At 41.7% G+C, this 18,947-nt stretch overlaps 2 protein-coding genes across 4 annotated transcripts; one reads left to right on the top strand and one right to left on the bottom strand.

Moving 5' to 3' along the window:
* Nucleotides 1–8,677: 8,677 nt before the first annotated feature.
* On the top strand, nucleotides 8,678–14,931 carry sbspon (somatomedin B and thrombospondin type 1 domain containing). 2 transcript variants are annotated; one of them, XM_028970516.1, is made up of 5 exons: nucleotides 8,678–9,238; nucleotides 9,574–9,768; nucleotides 10,445–10,508; nucleotides 10,721–10,897; nucleotides 11,389–14,931. In XM_028970516.1, exons 1-5 carry the CDS (start codon nucleotides 9,013–9,015, stop codon nucleotides 11,504–11,506), a joined length of 780 nt encoding a protein of 259 aa, XP_028826349.1. In that variant the 5' UTR covers nucleotides 8,678–9,012; the 3' UTR covers nucleotides 11,507–14,931. The 2 variants fall into 2 exon arrangements, with proteins under 2 accessions (XP_028826349.1, XP_028826348.1); XM_028970515.1 differs by having other exon boundaries at nucleotides 10,673–10,897.
* Nucleotides 13,855–17,964, bottom strand: terf1 (telomeric repeat binding factor (NIMA-interacting) 1). Of its 2 annotated transcripts, none has more exons than XM_028970514.1 (10): nucleotides 17,709–17,964; nucleotides 16,479–16,571; nucleotides 16,137–16,261; nucleotides 15,957–16,043; nucleotides 15,714–15,863; nucleotides 15,162–15,277; nucleotides 14,928–14,963; nucleotides 14,799–14,851; nucleotides 14,606–14,676; nucleotides 13,855–14,232 (listed from the first exon to the last, which is right to left on the bottom strand). In XM_028970514.1, exons 1-10 carry the CDS (start codon nucleotides 17,875–17,877, stop codon nucleotides 14,074–14,076), a joined length of 1,059 nt encoding a protein of 352 aa, XP_028826347.1. In that variant the 5' UTR covers nucleotides 17,878–17,964; the 3' UTR covers nucleotides 13,855–14,073. The 2 variants fall into 2 exon arrangements, with proteins under 2 accessions (XP_028826347.1, XP_028826346.1); XM_028970513.1 differs by having other exon boundaries at nucleotides 14,757–14,851; nucleotides 17,709–17,962.
* Between the last annotated feature and the right edge of the window lie 983 nt (nucleotides 17,965–18,947).

Raw genomic sequence — 18,947 nt, 5'->3', positions numbered from 1 at the left:
GTAAGAATCATGTGCTGAATAATAAAATATTTTTTTTTTTTTTACGCCAAAAAACATGTCGCGCGTGAGTCCATTCTGAATCACCAGTTTCACATGTGCTCAGATAGTCTGTATGACTAAACTGTAATATTGTCTGTTATGCTAACACAGTTTTGATTATGTAAGATACATAATCTTTCCTAGAAGAAGAAACCATTTGTGTTTTGCTAATCTGACTAATAAACAGAAAAGTGAACGACTATATTTTTATAAAGAGAAACCAATTAAATGGCAATTGTAGAAATCTCTTCCCTTATAAATACAGTCTTTTTTTACAAATAATAATCATTTTTAAAGAAAAAACAAGGTCACAGTATGGTCTGTAGACAGTGGTAGTTGGCGTGTATTTATACTCTTGAAATGCCTTTGGAATTTCGACCACCATGTTGTCCTTGTCTTTGTTCAATAGAGTTTGCTGCTATTGCGTCAATAGCTTATTGACTTTGTGCCGCCGCTTAGCAGATTTCAAAGAAAAAGGCCTAAAAAGTCAGTGGGAATCCAACTACCTGATGTCTCAGGTGGGTGTCTGTTTAACCGCAGGTACACAGGACAACAATTCAAACTCTTCAACCAGACATTTTTGTGCCCAGTTTTTTTTTCTTTTCTTTATTTCGCATTTATGATACATTCTTATCCAGAGCGACTTACAATCAGAAGTTACAGGGACAGTCCCCCTGGAGCAACTCAGGGTTAAGTGTATTGTTCAGGGACACAATGGTAGTAAGTCTAAACCTGTGACTTTGCAGTTTTCTGGTATTTCATAACTGCACAACCCTGAGGGAGCATCGAGCCTAGTTAAAAGCACAGAATATGGCAATGTATCATATTTTTACTCACATCGAATGAAAGTACATGATGCATTTGCAATGTATTTGCAGGGGACGGTAGTAGCCTAGGGGGTAACACACTCGCCTATGAACTAGGAGACTCAGGTTCAAATCCCACTTACTACCATTGTGTCCCTGAGCAAGACACTTAACCCTAAGTTGCTCCAGGGGGGACTGTCCCTGTAACTACTGATTGTAAGTTGCTCTGGATAAGGGCATCTGATGAATGCTGTAAATGTAAATGCAATGCTTTTCCAAGTGAGAACTCCTGGTAGTTAATTTTGTGACAGTATATATGCAGATAACCAACCCAGAGGTGCAATTTGTAATGTTTTATTGTCACAGGACTGAACAATATCACATTTAATCAGAAGAGAGAAAAAAAAGCTATGATTTCCACCTGTGCAAGGCTTGAGACCTGGCACAAACTGTCTGGAATTAAAGTCATCTCCAGTTTTAATAAAGAAGAGACAAATGAAACGTGGTGTGGAACAGAAGTGTGCTGTAGGTGAAATCTCACTTATAACTCCTGTATTCGCCACGTAAGACATATTACACACCCACCTCACTCTGCTACCACAACATGACTGAAATGTTGAGCTCATATCAACAGGAACAGATGCCACCAACAAAGCCCAAGATGCCTTCTCATGCCATTACCAGTCCAGCAGCTCCACTTCAGTCCAGAACTCTCCAATTCTTCCTGCCCAAAATAAAAAAAAGCTTGATTGTTGTGCAATGTTCTTCTTCAGAACCCATCCTTCTATAGTCACAATCTCTTTTTGCTCTATTAATACAATGTTTTTGCAACAAGTCCAGTCATGCTTTACTTGGACTGAAATCCTTTTTGTCATTCCATTGAGAATGGATTTTGGGAGGTCAGATGTTGGTCTGGAACTTAGGGTGCAGCTGCCCAGTTACACTGAAGTTTCGGTGTGTGTCCTTGGCATCTTGAGGCTTTGTAGAACCTTTAATGCAGGTGGCCTGCAGCATGGGTGGCAGCTTGGCACAGGGACCATGAGAATATTCCTGCTGAACATTTAGGAATTTCAATTAAAAAAAAATCTGTGTGTTTGTTGGATAATCTTCAGTGAAACATCACAAATGTGTGACCACTGTCTGTTCCTTTTATCCAAATCCCTGTCTGTAGCTGTTTTCAATCCCTCCAGGTAAAAACCGCAGTCATTTGTCCCTACTGCTATCTTCATAATTCATACGAGCTTCAGAAGTAATGGTGCTTCTCATGTCTTGCACATACATCATGCCGGTCACTTAAATGGTGAACGAATTGGGAATATGCATGGAATAGCCACAGCAAGGAAGTGAATAACACTGATTATCTCTCATATAATGGCACCTGTCAAGGAGTGGATAAATTAGACAGGAAGTGAAGAGTCAGTTCTTGCCCTGGATGTAAGACAAATGGGCAAGAGTAAGGACCTGGAAGATTAAAAAAAGGATAAAGTCATGATGATTAACTACCGGGTTAGAGCATACCCCAAGAAGCAGTTACTGTTGAGTGTTCAAAATCTGCAGTGTTTAATGCGACAGGGTGAAAAAAATTCGGTAAATAAATTTGAAACTCAAACATAAATGCATGTACAAATATTTGAATGTTGTTATGTGTCACATTTTGTATGCTTTCTTTACTATCCTGGAAAGCATGAGTTTTGGCATGTTTTAAACCCAGTGACCTAGAAACCTCGGTAAAGTAGCCTGGCAAGAGACGTCCCTGAGACTTTACCCGGGCTTTCAAGTTATGGCCAACAAATGACCTGGATCACACAAAGGAGCCTTTCGTCAAGGCCCACTGTTAGACCAGCCCTCAAGTGGTTCTCTGTTCCAGCTCTGCCTGTCCCAATAGTGGCCTGAGAAACTGTGAAAAGGGAAAGCCAAATTAGAATTACATTAAGATCAGGGGCTTCTATCTTGGACAGCCATCTGCCACTGTATGCAGTTTGTCAGTCGTATGCAGGTCAAATAGTCATTTTCTGACAGAAAGGCATACTTTGCACTGGAAGGGCATCCCAAAAAAACTCTCTTGAAGATGGTCTGTAGCAACTAACTCAATCAATATGCTGCTACAAGACAGATATATAATGTGTCCATTATCATACAATAAAGGCTATGTAAGTGTAGTTCAAAATTGTGCTTGTTGCTGTACATTTAATGATAATCAGATGTACAGATAGGCTGTTAGATGACCTTGTGGCATCTTAATGTCCCCTTTTTGCAAGAGAACTTTTATAGTGCAATTTGGTTCCGCAATTAAAATATCTCTCATTACAGCCAGCAACTATCATGATCCGGTCTGGAAGCGGTAACTCTGTGTCTGGGATTTACTTTTTATCCAAAGCGACTTACAGGAGGAAATTGGACCGGAGTTTCATGTTGGTCCTGTGTTATTATGGTTCCTGGTTGTTTTCACCTGTGTATGATTGTATAAAACTACCCTGTTCGTGTCTGTTCACTGTCAGATCATTGTTACTTGATGTCTCCCCTGTCCTGTTCACCATATATTAAAACCCTGTTTCGTGATGTCATGCGTATGCGTCCTTCTTCCTCGCCATGTCCAGCCATCGTTCCAGATCTACTGCCTCGCCATGTCAAAGCAGCGTGACAATAACCAATAGTCCAACATCAACTTCTAACAAGCAGGCCAGTCTCTTCTAAAACGTGAACTCCTCAGTCTGACAACTGAAAGAATTACACAATCATTAGACTGCGCAGACATATTCTGATGTCAGCAACAATCTCCAACCCATCTGTCTGGAGTATAACTGCCGATAAATAATTTGTCCACTGTTCAGGTACTCCAACTGATAATATCCTCCTGCTGAAAAACCCTCAGCTCCTCTGGCAAAAATTTAATGCACCCTACTGTCATTACATACTTAAAGTAGAGCATACAAAATGTATAACATCTTATTTCATATGTCTTACCACATTTAATAACATTTTCATATTTGTATGTAGTTAAATAAATGTGGTCAGACAAAGTAATATGCACAGCAAAAGAATGTCAAGTGTTTATTCCGGTTTTGTACTTCAGTCAGGGTGACTGGGAGTCAAAGAGAGCGTTCCTTTATTCTCACTGACCTGAGAATGCGAGTAATGCCTTCAAGGCCCCAGCACTGCCAAAACGGCTGATCAGAAAGTCTCCGTTTTGGCAAGCACCACAGACCCAGGAGAGCAGGTCTGGTTAAAATCGTGTAAAGCAAGAATGTTCTTTAATGACTGAAAATGAGTTGAACAAGTTGCAACGATATTAGAATTTCTTTTTTGTAGAGTTCCAGGGAACAGAGGTGGATGTTATTACAAAGACTCTGAGTCCGCAGTAATACACACTTGAACCAATTTTAGTCCTTCTGTTTACACATGGTGCTTTAAGGCCACAGAAACGTATTATCCTATTAGCGCTCATGCCGTCTTTGTTAAAAAGCGAATCATTTAACAAATGGGACATGTCTGAGCAAACAGGCAATTGCCACAGTTCACGGAAAGGTCAGGTCCACAAACACATCTTTTCGTTTGAGCTTCAGTGAGGAGCAAAAACCTCATTTTACCCACTGCATAAAATTCATGATGTGTGCACAGGTGCCTCTGTGCCCAGTCTGGCTGTCGCACACGTGTTTACATGGTAATACGGGGCTGCGTTAAATAGAAACACGTGAGCAAATAAGGCTTTTATGGGAAATATGAAATGCCTTCCCATGCTGGGGTGGGTTCTCAGCCAAGTTAATGTAGTAGTTTGCGTTCCTCCATGTACAGATGTGCGAACACAGATGATGCCTATTGTCAGAATGAAGCACTTGCACAATGCTTCAATGGAGATCTGATGGATTTTCATGCTGGGCTCAAGAGTTTAGTCATGGTCAGGTTTTCCTGATGCTCTTTTACTGTTGGTCCACCATGTGGCTATGATAGTACTCTGAGAAAAGTGAACACTGGCTAAACTTAAAACAATATATGTAATCTGTCACACTTAATATTTTAGTATTAACCTAATGTAAATAAACCAGGTTACAATCATTACATTTCATCAATGCTAAAATATGAAGTGTGACAGATTATCCCTTTTTAAATAAGTTTGGTCAGTGTTCACTTTTTACAGTGTACGTGGGGGTTGAGGGGGGCAACATTTTTTCCTCAGCACATCACACACACTAAAAAAACTGCAAAATTGACGTGATCTGTTTAATTAATCAGTCAGATTACTTACATTTTTTACATTTTGCTAGTGTTCACTGTTTTCAGGGCAGATGCTTGGTGGTATTATTATATTCATTCTTTATATCGTTCTTTAACCATTGTTTTGCTGAGTGGCAGGACACATTATTAAATTAAATATTCGTTCAGCCAGAAATTATCAGCTGGATCTGGCAACACTGTTGACAGTGTAGCAAATTGTCTACAAGTGAAAAGTCACTTCTGACAGGTAACCTGCTAACTAGAATAATGATACCATATTATGATTTGGTCCACATTCGTTAACCAATTAATTTGATGTGGGAAACCATCTCTCTGGGGGTAGTAGCCTAGTGGGTAACACACTCGCCTATGAACCAGAAGACCCGGGTTCGAATCCCACTTACTACCATTGTGTCCCTGAGCAAGACACTTAACCCTAAGTTGCTCCACTACTTAGTCGCTCTGGATAAGGGCGTCTGATAAATGCTGTAAATGTAAATGTATCAAGAGAACCGTTTCGTCATGAGTGGCAATTATTCTCAGTTCAATAGAGATCTTTTTAAAGCACCACAACAGTCCATTCCACTAACGAGATTTGGTCAATTACAATGAATTACAACAGATGAGGACACCTTTGTCTGGCAGGAAACTTGAATGAAAGAAGATAAAGCAGAGCAGATAAACAGACAGAAAACATCACCCTCATCAACTTCTGTTTCATGAATTGTCTAGGAATTTGTATTGTAGCATCCTTTTTATAAGAATTAAAAGCTTTAATTTAGACCAAGACTCTTACACATAGAAAGAAATGCAGGGACAGTACAATATGGGGCATTATGTTGTTTTAATCTCCCAAGGGATCAGAAATCCCTGTTATTTCAGATAGGACACTTAAGATGGTGGCTGTTGGTCAGTGTTAGATATAACTGCAAATTTTCAGCTTCCCCTATCAGTGCTGAGCTGATGGTGCCTTTATGAGGTATTACACAATGGCCCACACTCAAAATTTTCCATCTGGACACCAACAGTCGGAAACTAAACAGGCTGCTTCTGGTGTTTCATGCTGTGATTAATGCATTTCTGTCTTCCAAAACATTTCCCCGAGACCTTTAAAAATGACACGGCATTGTGCATTGTCAGACGAGGCTGGGCTGAGGATAAATATGGAAAAAAAAATGAAGAAAAACACACCATACCACATGGTGCATCTGCTTCAAAAGCTTCTTGATCAGAGGACCATGAAACCTTTCATTGAAAGTGGAGAAAGGAGAAGTAAACAACAGAAGAAGGGAAGTAAAAAGAGTCAGTAAAGTCCACAGATAAGGCAGGACAAAGACCTCCATTCATTACTGATTCTAATTACACACGGTCTGAAACAAATTGAATCATTCTAATTCCAGGAGCTCTAGACGAGGCAGGTTGTAAGCAGGTTCAACTGTATATTTGAACACCGATAAACAGAACTATGTGACAAAAGAATAAGCCCAAAACAAGACAAAATCATTTACTGTATTTCCTGTACCTTTACCATAGTATAAAAGGGAGAGAACGAGAACAGGTAGCCATGAACTCATTCGTTGACACTTCTCGCGTTTGTTGTGGCATTTTTATAAATTAGATGCACAAATTTTTAATTGATCATTTAAATTTGTTGAATGGATTGACCTGACACAGTGACTTGATTGCCTCCTTCAAGGCAGGGTCCGTAACACAAGTGTGTGGTGTGCTCATTTTTTGCCAGTTGATGCTTCATCACACCCCTCTTCCTTTTCTTCAGCAGATAAAGAAGTCAACTTTCACTGATGGCATGCAGGAGTGTGTGATAATTTGCCTCCATCTCAGAGTAAAAATCCACTAATGATGTAAATCCTTCATCTTTTGTCACTTGAAGATATCATTCAATGGATAGAAACTGAGATTAGTGTGCAGAAGTGCACTGCCTTTGGATGAATTTTAGCATATCTTTGAGACAATATTCCTATTGGACCATAACATGCAATATATTAATGGATAAGCGCAAACAGAAAAAAAAGTAAAAGAAACAGACCACAAGATTTACCACAGTTTAATCACACATTCTGAATGATGAGAACACATTCAACCTGAGCAAGCAACCAGGGTTCCCAAAGGCAGGTCACGTGACATGAGCTCTGCAGACAGTTACAGGACCGTGTGTGCGCAATGAAGGATCTATTGAGCCGAAAATATTAGATTTCTTGTGACAGGATGACAGAAAATAGGCCCACAGATATGTGATATTCACCTCCAATTGGAGGCAATGGGCCAAAGGTGTTGTATCCTAAAGCTATACAGAACCTCTGGGCATGCTTTCTAATGCAAATAGGCAAATTTTGTGCTGAAAGAGCGATCCTCCAGAGGCTCACTGTTCCGGGCAAGAGCAGGACTTGCTGAGTTAAGTACCCTTCAAAGTTTCAGCTTTAAGCTTTGAAGGTGGTTTGTTTTTTTCCTTCCTGGTAGCAGGAAAGTGCTTGTTTTAAGCATTATCTTAGTTAGTTTAACCGGGTCAATATTTTATATATATATAACCGTGTCAATATTTTATATATTTAATATAACTTTTTTTACAATGGTTTGTGAAATGTTAAGTATGTGAGTCAATATTTGCTTCTTGCTAGTGGAATGCACTCATACGAACAAAGCACCAAACCAAACAACTCTGAATTCTCTTTGTAGCACAAAGGCTCGCACTCAAGTCAGTTCACTGCTTTCCACCATCGCTGTTGCTCTTAAAACATACAAAATGAATTATAATACTCCGTAGAGCATGGTGGGAAGCTTTGGGCCCTCTGTGTTTCATGGCAGTAATGATGTTGATGGATGTTACTGTTGCCTGACCTCCCTGCTCTGCACACAGTGGGAAATCAAAGGGAACCTACTGTTTCCGCCCCCTCGGTTATGTCCCGTCCCCCTGTCATCATAGATCTGCTCCCGCATACAGTGAACCTCGTTCCTGGCTGAACTGGCTCTTGCTTCCTGGCAGAGCATTCAATTATTTTGCCTGGCCAGTGGGAGGAAAACACGACAGAGCCTCGAAGGCTTCAGACAGTTTGTACCAAACATCTCCCCCTTAATTGAATCCCCACTAACTTCAGAAACCAAAAGAAAAGAAAATCCTCTGGACCTTAAATGCCCTGAAACTCTTTAATCTGTAAGTAGTCTGGGTGGCGTGATGCTGCTGTCTGGCAGGAGCTAATGTCATCAATGTAATGTAATAAACGAACGTAAAAGTTTCATTGACCACACGGTACCTCTTCTCAGATGTGTTGAGGAACGTGAACATTGCTGGTCATTTTGCTTCTGACCTCGGTAGCTGTGTTCCCTCCTTGGAATTCTTTCACGTACGTAAAGTCTGGCCATTGTGCACACACGCTCTGTTAATCTCTTCGTGGGGAGTGGGATCATGGGGAGTGTACCTGTGTGTGAAGTGTGTGTTCTGAGGGTAAAAGAGGCTGTGTGCTGTGTGATCCAGGGCCGGGTGAAGGCTGGGCACAAGCAGCAGGGCATAACTATGGAAAGAGGGTGGGGACAGGGGGAGGTGACATATCTCTACCTCTCCTCTGATACCCTGTCTCTCACTTGCTGACTTGCTCGTTCAGCAGCCACTTTCCTTAACCGGGAACAGGGACGCTGTGGGCTGGTGCCTCAGGAGAAATCCCTGAGCCGGGGCACAACAGATACAATTCCCTCACTGTGGTCAGAACAGAATGGACCTTTTCTTCGGCCCTGGCGATTGCTAAACTCGCTTCTCTCTGCGTAAACAGAGGATCTGTCTAGGGAGGAATTTCAGGTTACTCCTGCCCTTCGGCCGATGGGAGCGGAGATGGACAGACCGTGTGAGGGAGAGTCTATACTTAGCACAGGCCGCTTACAGTCGCTACTCTCTCTGAAATAGCTGGAGAGCTCCAGGCAGGAGTTCCCCTCTCCCTGAGACACAATGAGGTGGTTGACCATGGAGGGGCTCAGCCTGGCTTTTGCGGTGGCAGTGTTTGGGTTTTACCACTTGGCCGAAGGGGGATGCTCTGGAAAATGCTGCCATGGCATGGATCTCGCATGTGCCACCACAGACTGGAGGATGGACAGGGTGTATGGGACCTGCTACTGTGATGAGAGCTGCCACAGGACCAAGGACTGCTGCTTTGACTACCCAACAGAATGTCCACGTAAGTGAGTTTCCGACTTAAACATGCAAAAGAGTATGAAATTTATACCAATTTCATGTTGAAGCACGTAAAGTCTGTCTTGAAAAAGCTGACAAATAGTAATAAGACAATTAAAGCACAGTTCAAAACCCTTCATAAATCTATACATTTATTCTTATCTCATGTGACTTACATTTAATACATACAAGATCGACCACCCTGAAGCAATGTAGGGCTATTGGATACAAGATGGATTTCAGAATTCAGAATTATGCTATGTTTATTCCACTATTTAAATCCAATAAAATCAATAGAATAAATAGGTGAAGTGTTTGAATGAACGGTGTCGCTTGCAGCGGAGCCCTGCGTGGTCAGTGAGTGGAGCTACTGGAGCGGTTGCGCCCGGCCCTGCCAGCCCTCCTACCGCGTGAGGCGCCGCTACATCGAGAGGGAACCCCGGAACAGTGGGGAGGCCTGCCCTTGCCTGGAGGAACAGGCTGGCTGCATGGAGTATCTCACCCACCAGGGCCAGTCATGCGCCCAGACACATGGTACAGGCGTCTTATTAGGCTTTGAATCTAATTTTAGACCATTTATACTCACAAATTAGTACTTGAGTAATGGAAATCACTAATAAATTAAAAATATATATTTATAAATGTATACTATTGATTATTTGCAATTGCACTTGCAATTATTTCATTAAAAAAAGTTGAAAAAGTTGAAAGCCTACTTACAAGTACCAAAATAGGAACACAGTAGAACATAGTATAACTATGTACAGTTCTGCAGCTCTACAGCAAACATGCACTTGTTTCTCAATTGATGAGCTTCTATTAGAGTAAAATATAACTTTATAGTGTTCAAAAAAAAAAAGATCCCATTTGAATAAAAATTTTCTCAAGAACGTGACTGTGTATTTCTTGGTGTTGGGCCCAAGCCCAGATAAATGGGGAGGGTTGCATCAGGAAGGGCACCTGGCATAAAACTGTGTGGACAGCCATCTGCTGTGGCGACCCCTAACAGGAGAAGCCGAAGAAAGAAGAAGAATGCTTAACCCCAAACTAGCTCATAAATAATTATTTAACTTATTCTTAATAACTTTGTGTTATTATAAGCAGTAGAAATAGTAGTGGAAATAGTAGTTCTATGTAGTAGTATTTAAGCACTCGATAAAGAAATCACAGGTGTGCATATAGTCAAATAATTGTGTCTCTTTCATTCCAGGACCAGCTTTTATCACAGCAGACGAGTACGGCAGAGGGAGATCAACCCATGATGTGGATTCTGGGTATCCGCAGTTTCCAGTTTCTTACCCAACAGTGGGCTGTCTTATAAAAAGCCTCAATTGTGCAACTCAGGAATCAAATTATTATTTGTGACATTTAAAAATGCTGCAGTGTTTTTTTTTAGGAGAGTTGCAGACATAAAAGGTGTGTGTGTGTCTGTGTGTAGGAGGGGCAAATCACAGAACACAAATCTTCATTCACGACCCTTCCTCAGGTTCTGCATGGAGTTCAAACTGGAGTCCTTGACGCCGCACTGCATGGTTGAGTACCAGCCGTTCAGCCGGTGGACTCAGTATCTGAGGGGGGGCTTCACCGTATGCGTGGCGTGCCAAACTCCAGCCATGCAGAACCACACCCGAAGCTGCCAAGGGGACGGCAGTGGTGCAGACAGGTATGGGCAGAGACCACAGCACCATCCCAGAAATGTCTTATATATAAATAAAAATAATGTATAGAGGAAACTTCTCTCAGTAGACTGTGAAGCTGCAATATATCTGTTAGGAAGTTCCTCTAGGCCCATGGCAGCTAGGTGCAGCTTCCAAGATGGGCATTAGAAAACCTGGAGTTATGAAGAGAACAGAATTTTGTGTGAGCGCACTAATGCTGGCAATGTTCTTCAGCATGCTGGAATTTCTTGCCTTTCGCCCCTCCCTGTCTGCAGACCTGGCAAGTTGGTTTGAAATCATGCAGTAGTGTGAAAAGACTTCAAAGGATTCACCCTGTGCTCATTTAAAGATGAAGCCCTCATGGCATTCAGAAAACTGCAGCTGTATTAAGTTTGGTCTGAATCAAGTGAAACACAAGTTGGTTTCTGTTCTTCTCACATTAACTTGCTCTGAAATGCTCTGAGGCTCAGATTTCCTCTTCTTTGTTTTGTGGCAGGGACGAACTGCTGCACTGGAAGGCTGTGGGCCACCCGCGCTGCAGTGGCACCTGGAGGAAGGTGCAGAAACTGGAGCAGTGCTCCTGCCCACAGGTGCACAGCTTCATCTTCATCTGACCCCACCTTCCCAGCGTCATCATGAAGGCCCCAAAACAACGAAAATGTTGTAGTCATTGTCATACACAACATACAGTGTATGTAATGAACTGTGTCCTCTGCTTTTAACCCATCACTTTTAGTGAGCGGTGGGCAGCCATGAAAGGCGCCCGGGGAGCAGTATGTTCGGACGGAACCCTTGCTCAAGGGGAAGTTCGGGATTTGAACCCGCAATATTTTGGTTATGAATCCGCTTCCTTACATTTAAATTTTTACAGCATTTATCACACACCTTTATCCAGAGCGACGTACAATCAGTAGTTACAGGGGAGCAACTTAGGGTTAAGTGTCCTGCTCAGGGGTTTGAACCTGAGTCTTTTGGTTCTTAGGCGAGTGTGTTAACCCCTAGGCTACTACCACCCCTTACTCGCTAGCAAACACTGAACAGAGTTTAGATTTAGTTTTTAATGCTCTTGCTTACCATAAATATCTTGCTCAACATATTCAGAAAGGATACAAAACTACACTATACTGAAGACTGCAATTATTAACATCAGTTTTGATAGTCAATAGTCATTGCCCATAATCAATTAGTCATGGACTAGTCAGATAATAAATGGCATAATAATAAAATAGCTCCTATTTAGCTACCAGATTTTAAAAATAGCTTAGGGTTATTTACAATGTGGCAAATAATAAAGAAAAGAAAGATACTTCACTCAAAAATAATACAGTTTATTCATAATGAGGAATGTCAGCATGTCAACCTGGTCTCCAGTCAGGCTTGCTCTCTTCTATTCCCCACTACAGAGAAGGGGTGGTAGTGGCCTAGTGGGTAACACACTTGCATATGAATCAGAAGAAGATTCACTCTGATGGGGGTAGATGTTGCAGGAATGGACAGAAGAGATCTTGCCAGGTTTGACAGTGTGGGAAAATGCCCTTCAATGCCCACTCATCTGAGTGGGTCTTCCTTTTTGGGTACTGCTGGCTATTTGAATAACATTCTAACTTCCGTTCTCACCTTTTCGATTTCGCAAATAACGTTCCTTGCCTTATCTAGGGTGAGATGGTCCCAGACTTAATATGTGATGATATCTGATTTGTGGCCACCATTCTTCAACCTGTCTCTGAATGCTATTGTGCATTGCACACATCCCAAGACTACTGGAGGTTCTGGGAGTCTGAATGTTGATAGCAGCTAACTGATGGCCACAAATTGAATAAATGATCACAGAAACAAGAGCAAGTAGCATGTATACTAAACTATCTCCATAATTGCCGGTACATGTAACTCGTACCAATGAGCATCCTGACTGGTTTACTAAAGACAATCAGATTTCAGTACAGGCGGGGTTTTATTTAACTACTCAAGGACCAAAGTTGGACCAAACAACTGTTCAGTGGAGCATCATGGGAGAGGGAGAGTGAAAAGGGTGAAAAATAATGACAATGTTGTGGGGTGGCTATGACCTTGAAATGAGTCTTTGCAGGTTGGAATGTCTGCTGTATTGCTGCACTCTACTGGAAGGCAGTAGTACTGCACAGATAGAAAGGAAGAAGACCGAACGATTACAGACCGAACACAAGTGTGGAGAGCGCACCTTGTCACTGTCGCTACCCATTTTGGACCACTAACCCGATGGACTGTGCATGTGTGCGTATTCGGAAAGCCACCGTGGTACTGCTTAAAGCTAACCCTAGTCTTAAACCTAACCCTACTCCTTAACCTTACCCAAGTCTTAAACCTAACCCTACTATTTTACCTAACCATAACCCTAGTCTTAAACCTAACCCAACTCCTTAACCTAACCCTACTCCTAAACGTAACCATTGCGTATGTGCAGTCCAAATTGGGTTTCGGGTCCAAACTGGATAGCAACAACCACACCCCTGAAGAGTAATCTTTTACTGCACCCAGCGATGGTGCAGTCAAAGCTGAATGTTGATTAACTTTGACCTCTATGAGTTGTCACGCATTGACGTGCGACCAAAAGAAACAAAGCATCAAGGTGGCTCTCAAACAAAGAGGACAGTTTTTAAAGAGTACAAACCAAGTAATAATAAAACAAATAAAAAACATCTACTAGAATCATATATTTTTTAGAATTATCAAATCACAGACAAATCACTGCATATATTGATATTGTTTGATAAAATATATATTGAACTGTACTTTATTTTACAGTTGCATTAATGTCATTGGATACGTATGTGTGTGCAAAAGTCCAGCTGCATTGCATGAACGGCTCCCTCTTCTGCTATAGACCACACCAGCTATGGCCATGACTAATACACTCTATATCTGAATTTACATAAATCAGGCATTGCATGTGTAAAAGGAGAAAATACAATGCAGAATACAGTGAGCAATTTCACTCAAAGTTGCTTTATTCACACATACACACTTCAAAAACAGTGAATTAAAATAATTATAAAAAGGAACTGAAAATCCGATACAAAAAAACTAACAAAAAAGAAGCCACTGTTGAAACAGTTTTTACTGTTTTCTTGAACATAATAAACCCAATGAAGGGTCAGCGTTCATCAAATATTTCAATTCCCATCAATGGGGATCTGCTGCAACACTAAACTATGTTCAGTCTACTCATAGTCCTCCATCGGTCCTTGAGCATGACACCCGTGCGATGCTCGAAATTAAATTCCTGGAGAATCCTGGCCCAGTTCCCCACACCATAACGCTTAACTCCAGCCTTCAGTTGCTGGTCCTCTTCGAAACTCCACTTCTGAAAAACAACAAGATAAACCTTGATGTCAGTGAATGACCCACGTCCTTTTTAAATTTAAGTAAGTCTTGAATCCTGGCTCGAACTTTGCAGGCCCTCCCAATGTTGACATGGGTTTCCTACAGGCAGCTGCAAGCCTGGTCTAAGCGCTTATGGAAAGAGAGTGAGCATATAGTATATATCTCTTAAATGGGAGGGTCTCATTTGCATTTAAAGAAACCGCCACTCAAATACAGTGCTAGATGGCAGCGGCCCTGTTTGATGCTTGTGGCACTTTGCACTAAAGCGCCTCAGCAAGAACTTAAGACCCTAATTAAGACCTTAATTTATGAACTATTTTAACTTGCACAAAAGGGGTATAATGGTTACTCACCTTCTTCTTGGTTATCTGCGTGTTGTCAGGTTTTGACGTTTTTTTTCTTCCATAAAATAACCGAGTGGCCTCTGGAAATTAGGGATAAACGATGAAAGCATGGCGGTAGCATTAAACTGGTAGCAGTAAACTATATTTTATGTCTTCTTACTCAGTTTTGGAGTTCTACGTGTAACAGCAGAAGCTCTCTTGCCTGTCTCAGGTTTCCATGGCTGCAGACATGTTGTATACAGCATCCTTTTAGGTCTACAAAAAAAAAAAGCCCATATCAGTATGTTGTGCCTAAAAAAACAAATTCTATATTAAAAGCTTAAGTAATCACCTTCTTTCTGTCTGAGATGATAAATCCGGATCCTTGCTGTAAGTGGCAAACAATAAGCAACATTAACTGGGTTTTACACTGAAACACAAATGTTGCCGTTAACAGTGTTATATTATCAAGATGTTAAGGCCGGGAGTGCAGTGGCCTGGCGCCTCGCCCTGTGCCCAGTGTCCCGGGATGGAGTGGTTATAGAAAAGCACATGAGCGAGGTGAGTCTGGGGAAACATTTCCTACTTGCTGGGACTGGCCGAGGGCTGGTCCTCGGATGAGGTTGATGTTGCTTCTTGCTCTTCGGCAGGCTGCATTTGCTCGCCCCTCTCCTGCTGTGCCTGGACCACTTTAGTAGCTGCCTGATGAGGCATAGCTTATTGGCATTATAAAGCATAACATAAACTCATATATAATGAACAGGTGGCATAAAAAAAAGTGCTAAAGGCTTTAACTGTATGTTGTAAGATGGACGCAATGACTTCAGCCAGAGCCATAGTGCTCCCCAAGTTAGAAACTAAACACAAACCAGCATTGTTAAAGAACATACTTGCTTCTCATAATTTGGTGAAGCTTTATTCCAGCAAGTCTCTAGCCAATAGTAAACATACTCACTTAAATATGCAATTTATCACCACCTACTACAGAAAACATGTTACTCCATAATAATCCAAAATATGTTAACTGAAATCAAATCTTCCCCAAGACAGCATTGCTTGCTGTGCTTTTAAGCGTTAATAATCATAACCGAAGCAAGTAATTAACCACGGTATCTGTCCCCTGGAGTGTGCAACATGCCTTTATTAGGAAGCCTGATGGGTTTTCCTGCAGAAAGGAGTCCAGGAAAGCCTGGACACAGTCCAGCAGTCGCTTAAAGCTGAAGCTGGAGAAGAACTGGTTATAAACTTCCCGTTTGTTCACAACCGATGAGAGTTTCATTTGCAGCTTCTTCATAAAAGAGAAACAGGAGGACGAGAAAAGATTTTTTTAAAAAGCCTGTCCATAAAAATGCAATCGTCCAAAGGAGGGGCTTCACCATACCTGCGGCAGCTCACACTCCTTCTCCAGCCACGCCAAGGTTTTGATGGCCAACGAAGATCTGCCTTTTTCCAAGCACACGCCAACAGACTACCGAGGTATCAACACAGAGGGGACAAAATGCAATTTACCTACCAAATAATAAAAATTTGTTGAGGCTTAAACTTCTCTAAATCTTTGTACCTGAACACACAAGAGCTGCTTGATTTTGAGATGAAGAGAGGGGTCAACCATGTCTTTCATTGTCTCCCACATAGAAACAGCCGACATCAAGGGTGTGACAGCTATGTCCTGGTCATAGTTCACATCTGTGAACAACAAAGCACCCAGCCTATCAAAAAGTGTGCGTGTTTTAAACTCAATTCTTGCAAATCAGGATTTCTATGGATTGTTAAGTGGATAGTACGGGGGCAGTGGTGGCCTAGTGGTTAAAAGCAGGGGACACATTTCGTTGTGTCACAGTGTGCTGTGCTGCAGTGTTTCACAATGACAATCACTTCACTTTAAAGAAATGGGGACGCTTACCGAGATTTCTGCCATCCATGATTCGTGCGAGAAAACCACTCACAGTTTTCTTCTTAATCTGGTGGTCTTCCAACGGGCACCCATCAGTCAGCGCTACTCCCCCGTGTGAAATACAGGCGAAAATCCACTTAAAAATGCCAGCAATTCAATTACAGTTAATTAATTGTAGGAGATTTGGTGACTGTTTGGTGTGTTTTGGACACCAAACAGGACATCAAACACCTCAGTAAAGTTCTGTATTCGACAGACATACACAGATCTTCGCAGGATTTTCACCTAGTCATTAAACAAAAACCTAGAATTTTCCACGTTCAAAAAGCCATGTTTGTCTGTGAACCTACACACGCTGTTTTTTCCAATTGATGCAGCCGAAACATTACGCAACTGCTAAACAATACAACGATAGAGCAAACCACACCCTGTTGTCTAGGCTTTACAGTGAAAGTGCATGATGTAAATGAATTTACGAAATATATTAATGTATATTAATGTATATGGGGGCAGTGGCGGCCTAGCAGGTAAGGAAAATGACCTGTAATCAGAAGGTTGCCGGTTCGAATCCCGATCTGCCACAGAGGTGCCACCGTGCACCCACACACTGCTCCCCGGGCGCCTGTCATGGCTGCCCACTGCTCAAATTCTAATTTTAGTTGTCTCATACACAGTCATATGATATGCAGTGAAATGCTTTTGCGACTGCTATAGACCTCAAAATGCCAAACATAACCAAATATTTCAATTTTATGTTTTTAAGCATAAAATATTTGTAACAGGTAGGGCGAAGGTGTGCAAATGCGTAAAGTGAAAATGTGTGCAAAAGTCTGGGGGGGATTGAGTCCAGAAGTGATTGAAAGTGCTGGAGTGAGTTCATGTAGTGTTGTTGCAGTTGTTGTTGTTGTAGTTGTTGTTGACACCTAAGGTGTGTCGTTGTGTCACCGTGTGCTGTGCTGCGGTGTTACACATTCACTTCTCTTTCACTTTCATTAAATCAGTCCCTGTCTTTCCATTTGGAATTTTCGCATTTTCAGTTTATATCGGCTGAGACAGTTGGAAAAAAAACTTTGTGTGTGAAAGTTCAGACATTCGTGAGTCTGTGAAAGTGGGGATTTCCTGTTTTTTTGTTAAACAAGTTAAAGAAAATAAAGCTAACTTCGTCAACTACGACGTCGATCTACGTCTACAGTAGATTCTCCAGCGCGAAACTAACTCCGTGTTGTGGCGTATTCGTACCCGCAAACGAGCGCACGGTCCTGCCAAACTCCTCCGAGTTCCCTTCTCTGAAGCAGTGGCTTGCGGAGAGAAAAAGGAAGTCCACCATCCACGCCCGGACCACCTTCTGCGCGTCCGAGAAGGGAACGGGCGCGTCCGGCGTCGCGGCCGGGGACGCGTCGCCGTCCATCGCATCTCTCTCGGCCGCAGGCGAAGCAAGAAGTCTACAAACTCTTGCGCGGTTTCTGTGGTCGGGACGGTGCCGCCTGGCTACAGCGACACCAGGCGTCCGGGCGTAGAACTCCGCGTTGCCAGGTTGGGCGGGTTTCGGTCGTTTTCTGCAGATAAATGGGTAAAAACGGGCACGCTTCTTTGAACCTACATCATTCCAGCTAATTCGGAATAGGCCTCATCAACGCACGCGTACAGATGCTAGGAGACAGTACGAACTAATGAATAGACTAGTTTAAGAAGCACAGACAAAATATAGAGGAAAGCAGTGGTAGGGAGGGAGAACACAGCAAATAATGTAAAATGCTGCAAGGAAAAAAAAGTTTGGAAAATGACGAGCAAGTATTCCCTGTCCGCAGCGTATTTTACAGTAATTTGCACAGCCTGGAAATTAAAGTTCTGAAGGAATAAAATGCGTTTCTTCCTATTTTGGGTGGTTTTTGTAAATTCTGGAAAGTCCGAAAGTTAATAAAGTCACCAACCTTGGCAAATTTCATAAAAACCATACACAGCAGAAATCATTCTTTGTTTCAATTGTTTATAAAATTTTTTTTGATTAATTTAGGATGAAGTAAGTAAAAACAGAGGCAGTGTTTTGCACAAGTGTATTAAATTTGCAGTAACATTTAGTATAAACATTTCATTTATAGAGAAACTGTTCACAGCTAAAATTTGTCAAATTTTATATATACAAATATAGCTTTCACACATCCAACTGAATGGTCTATGTGGGATTTGTGATCTAATGTAATTGTTTCCTGATAGTATGTACTAACAATTAACTGCCCTATAATTAGTAAAAATCCTACGCATGAAAAATGCTGCGGCTTCATGTAAGAGAGACACAGGAAATCACATGTGAGTTATATACACATTTATTTCTTATCCTGGATATGCTATTAGACTTAATGGTAGGACAGTGCTGTTTATCTTACCGAGATGTTGACATACATGTTTCATAACAGAGTGTTCTGCGGACTCATAATTGTACAGAATACTACATGCACACAAAGATGATGATGATGCAGC

This window comes from Denticeps clupeoides, chromosome 2 (assembly GCF_900700375.1).
Source record: "Denticeps clupeoides chromosome 2, fDenClu1.1, whole genome shotgun sequence".
NCBI lineage: Eukaryota > Metazoa > Chordata > Actinopteri > Clupeiformes > Denticipitidae > Denticeps > Denticeps clupeoides.
This window is presented reverse-complemented; position numbering and strand designations above follow the sequence as displayed.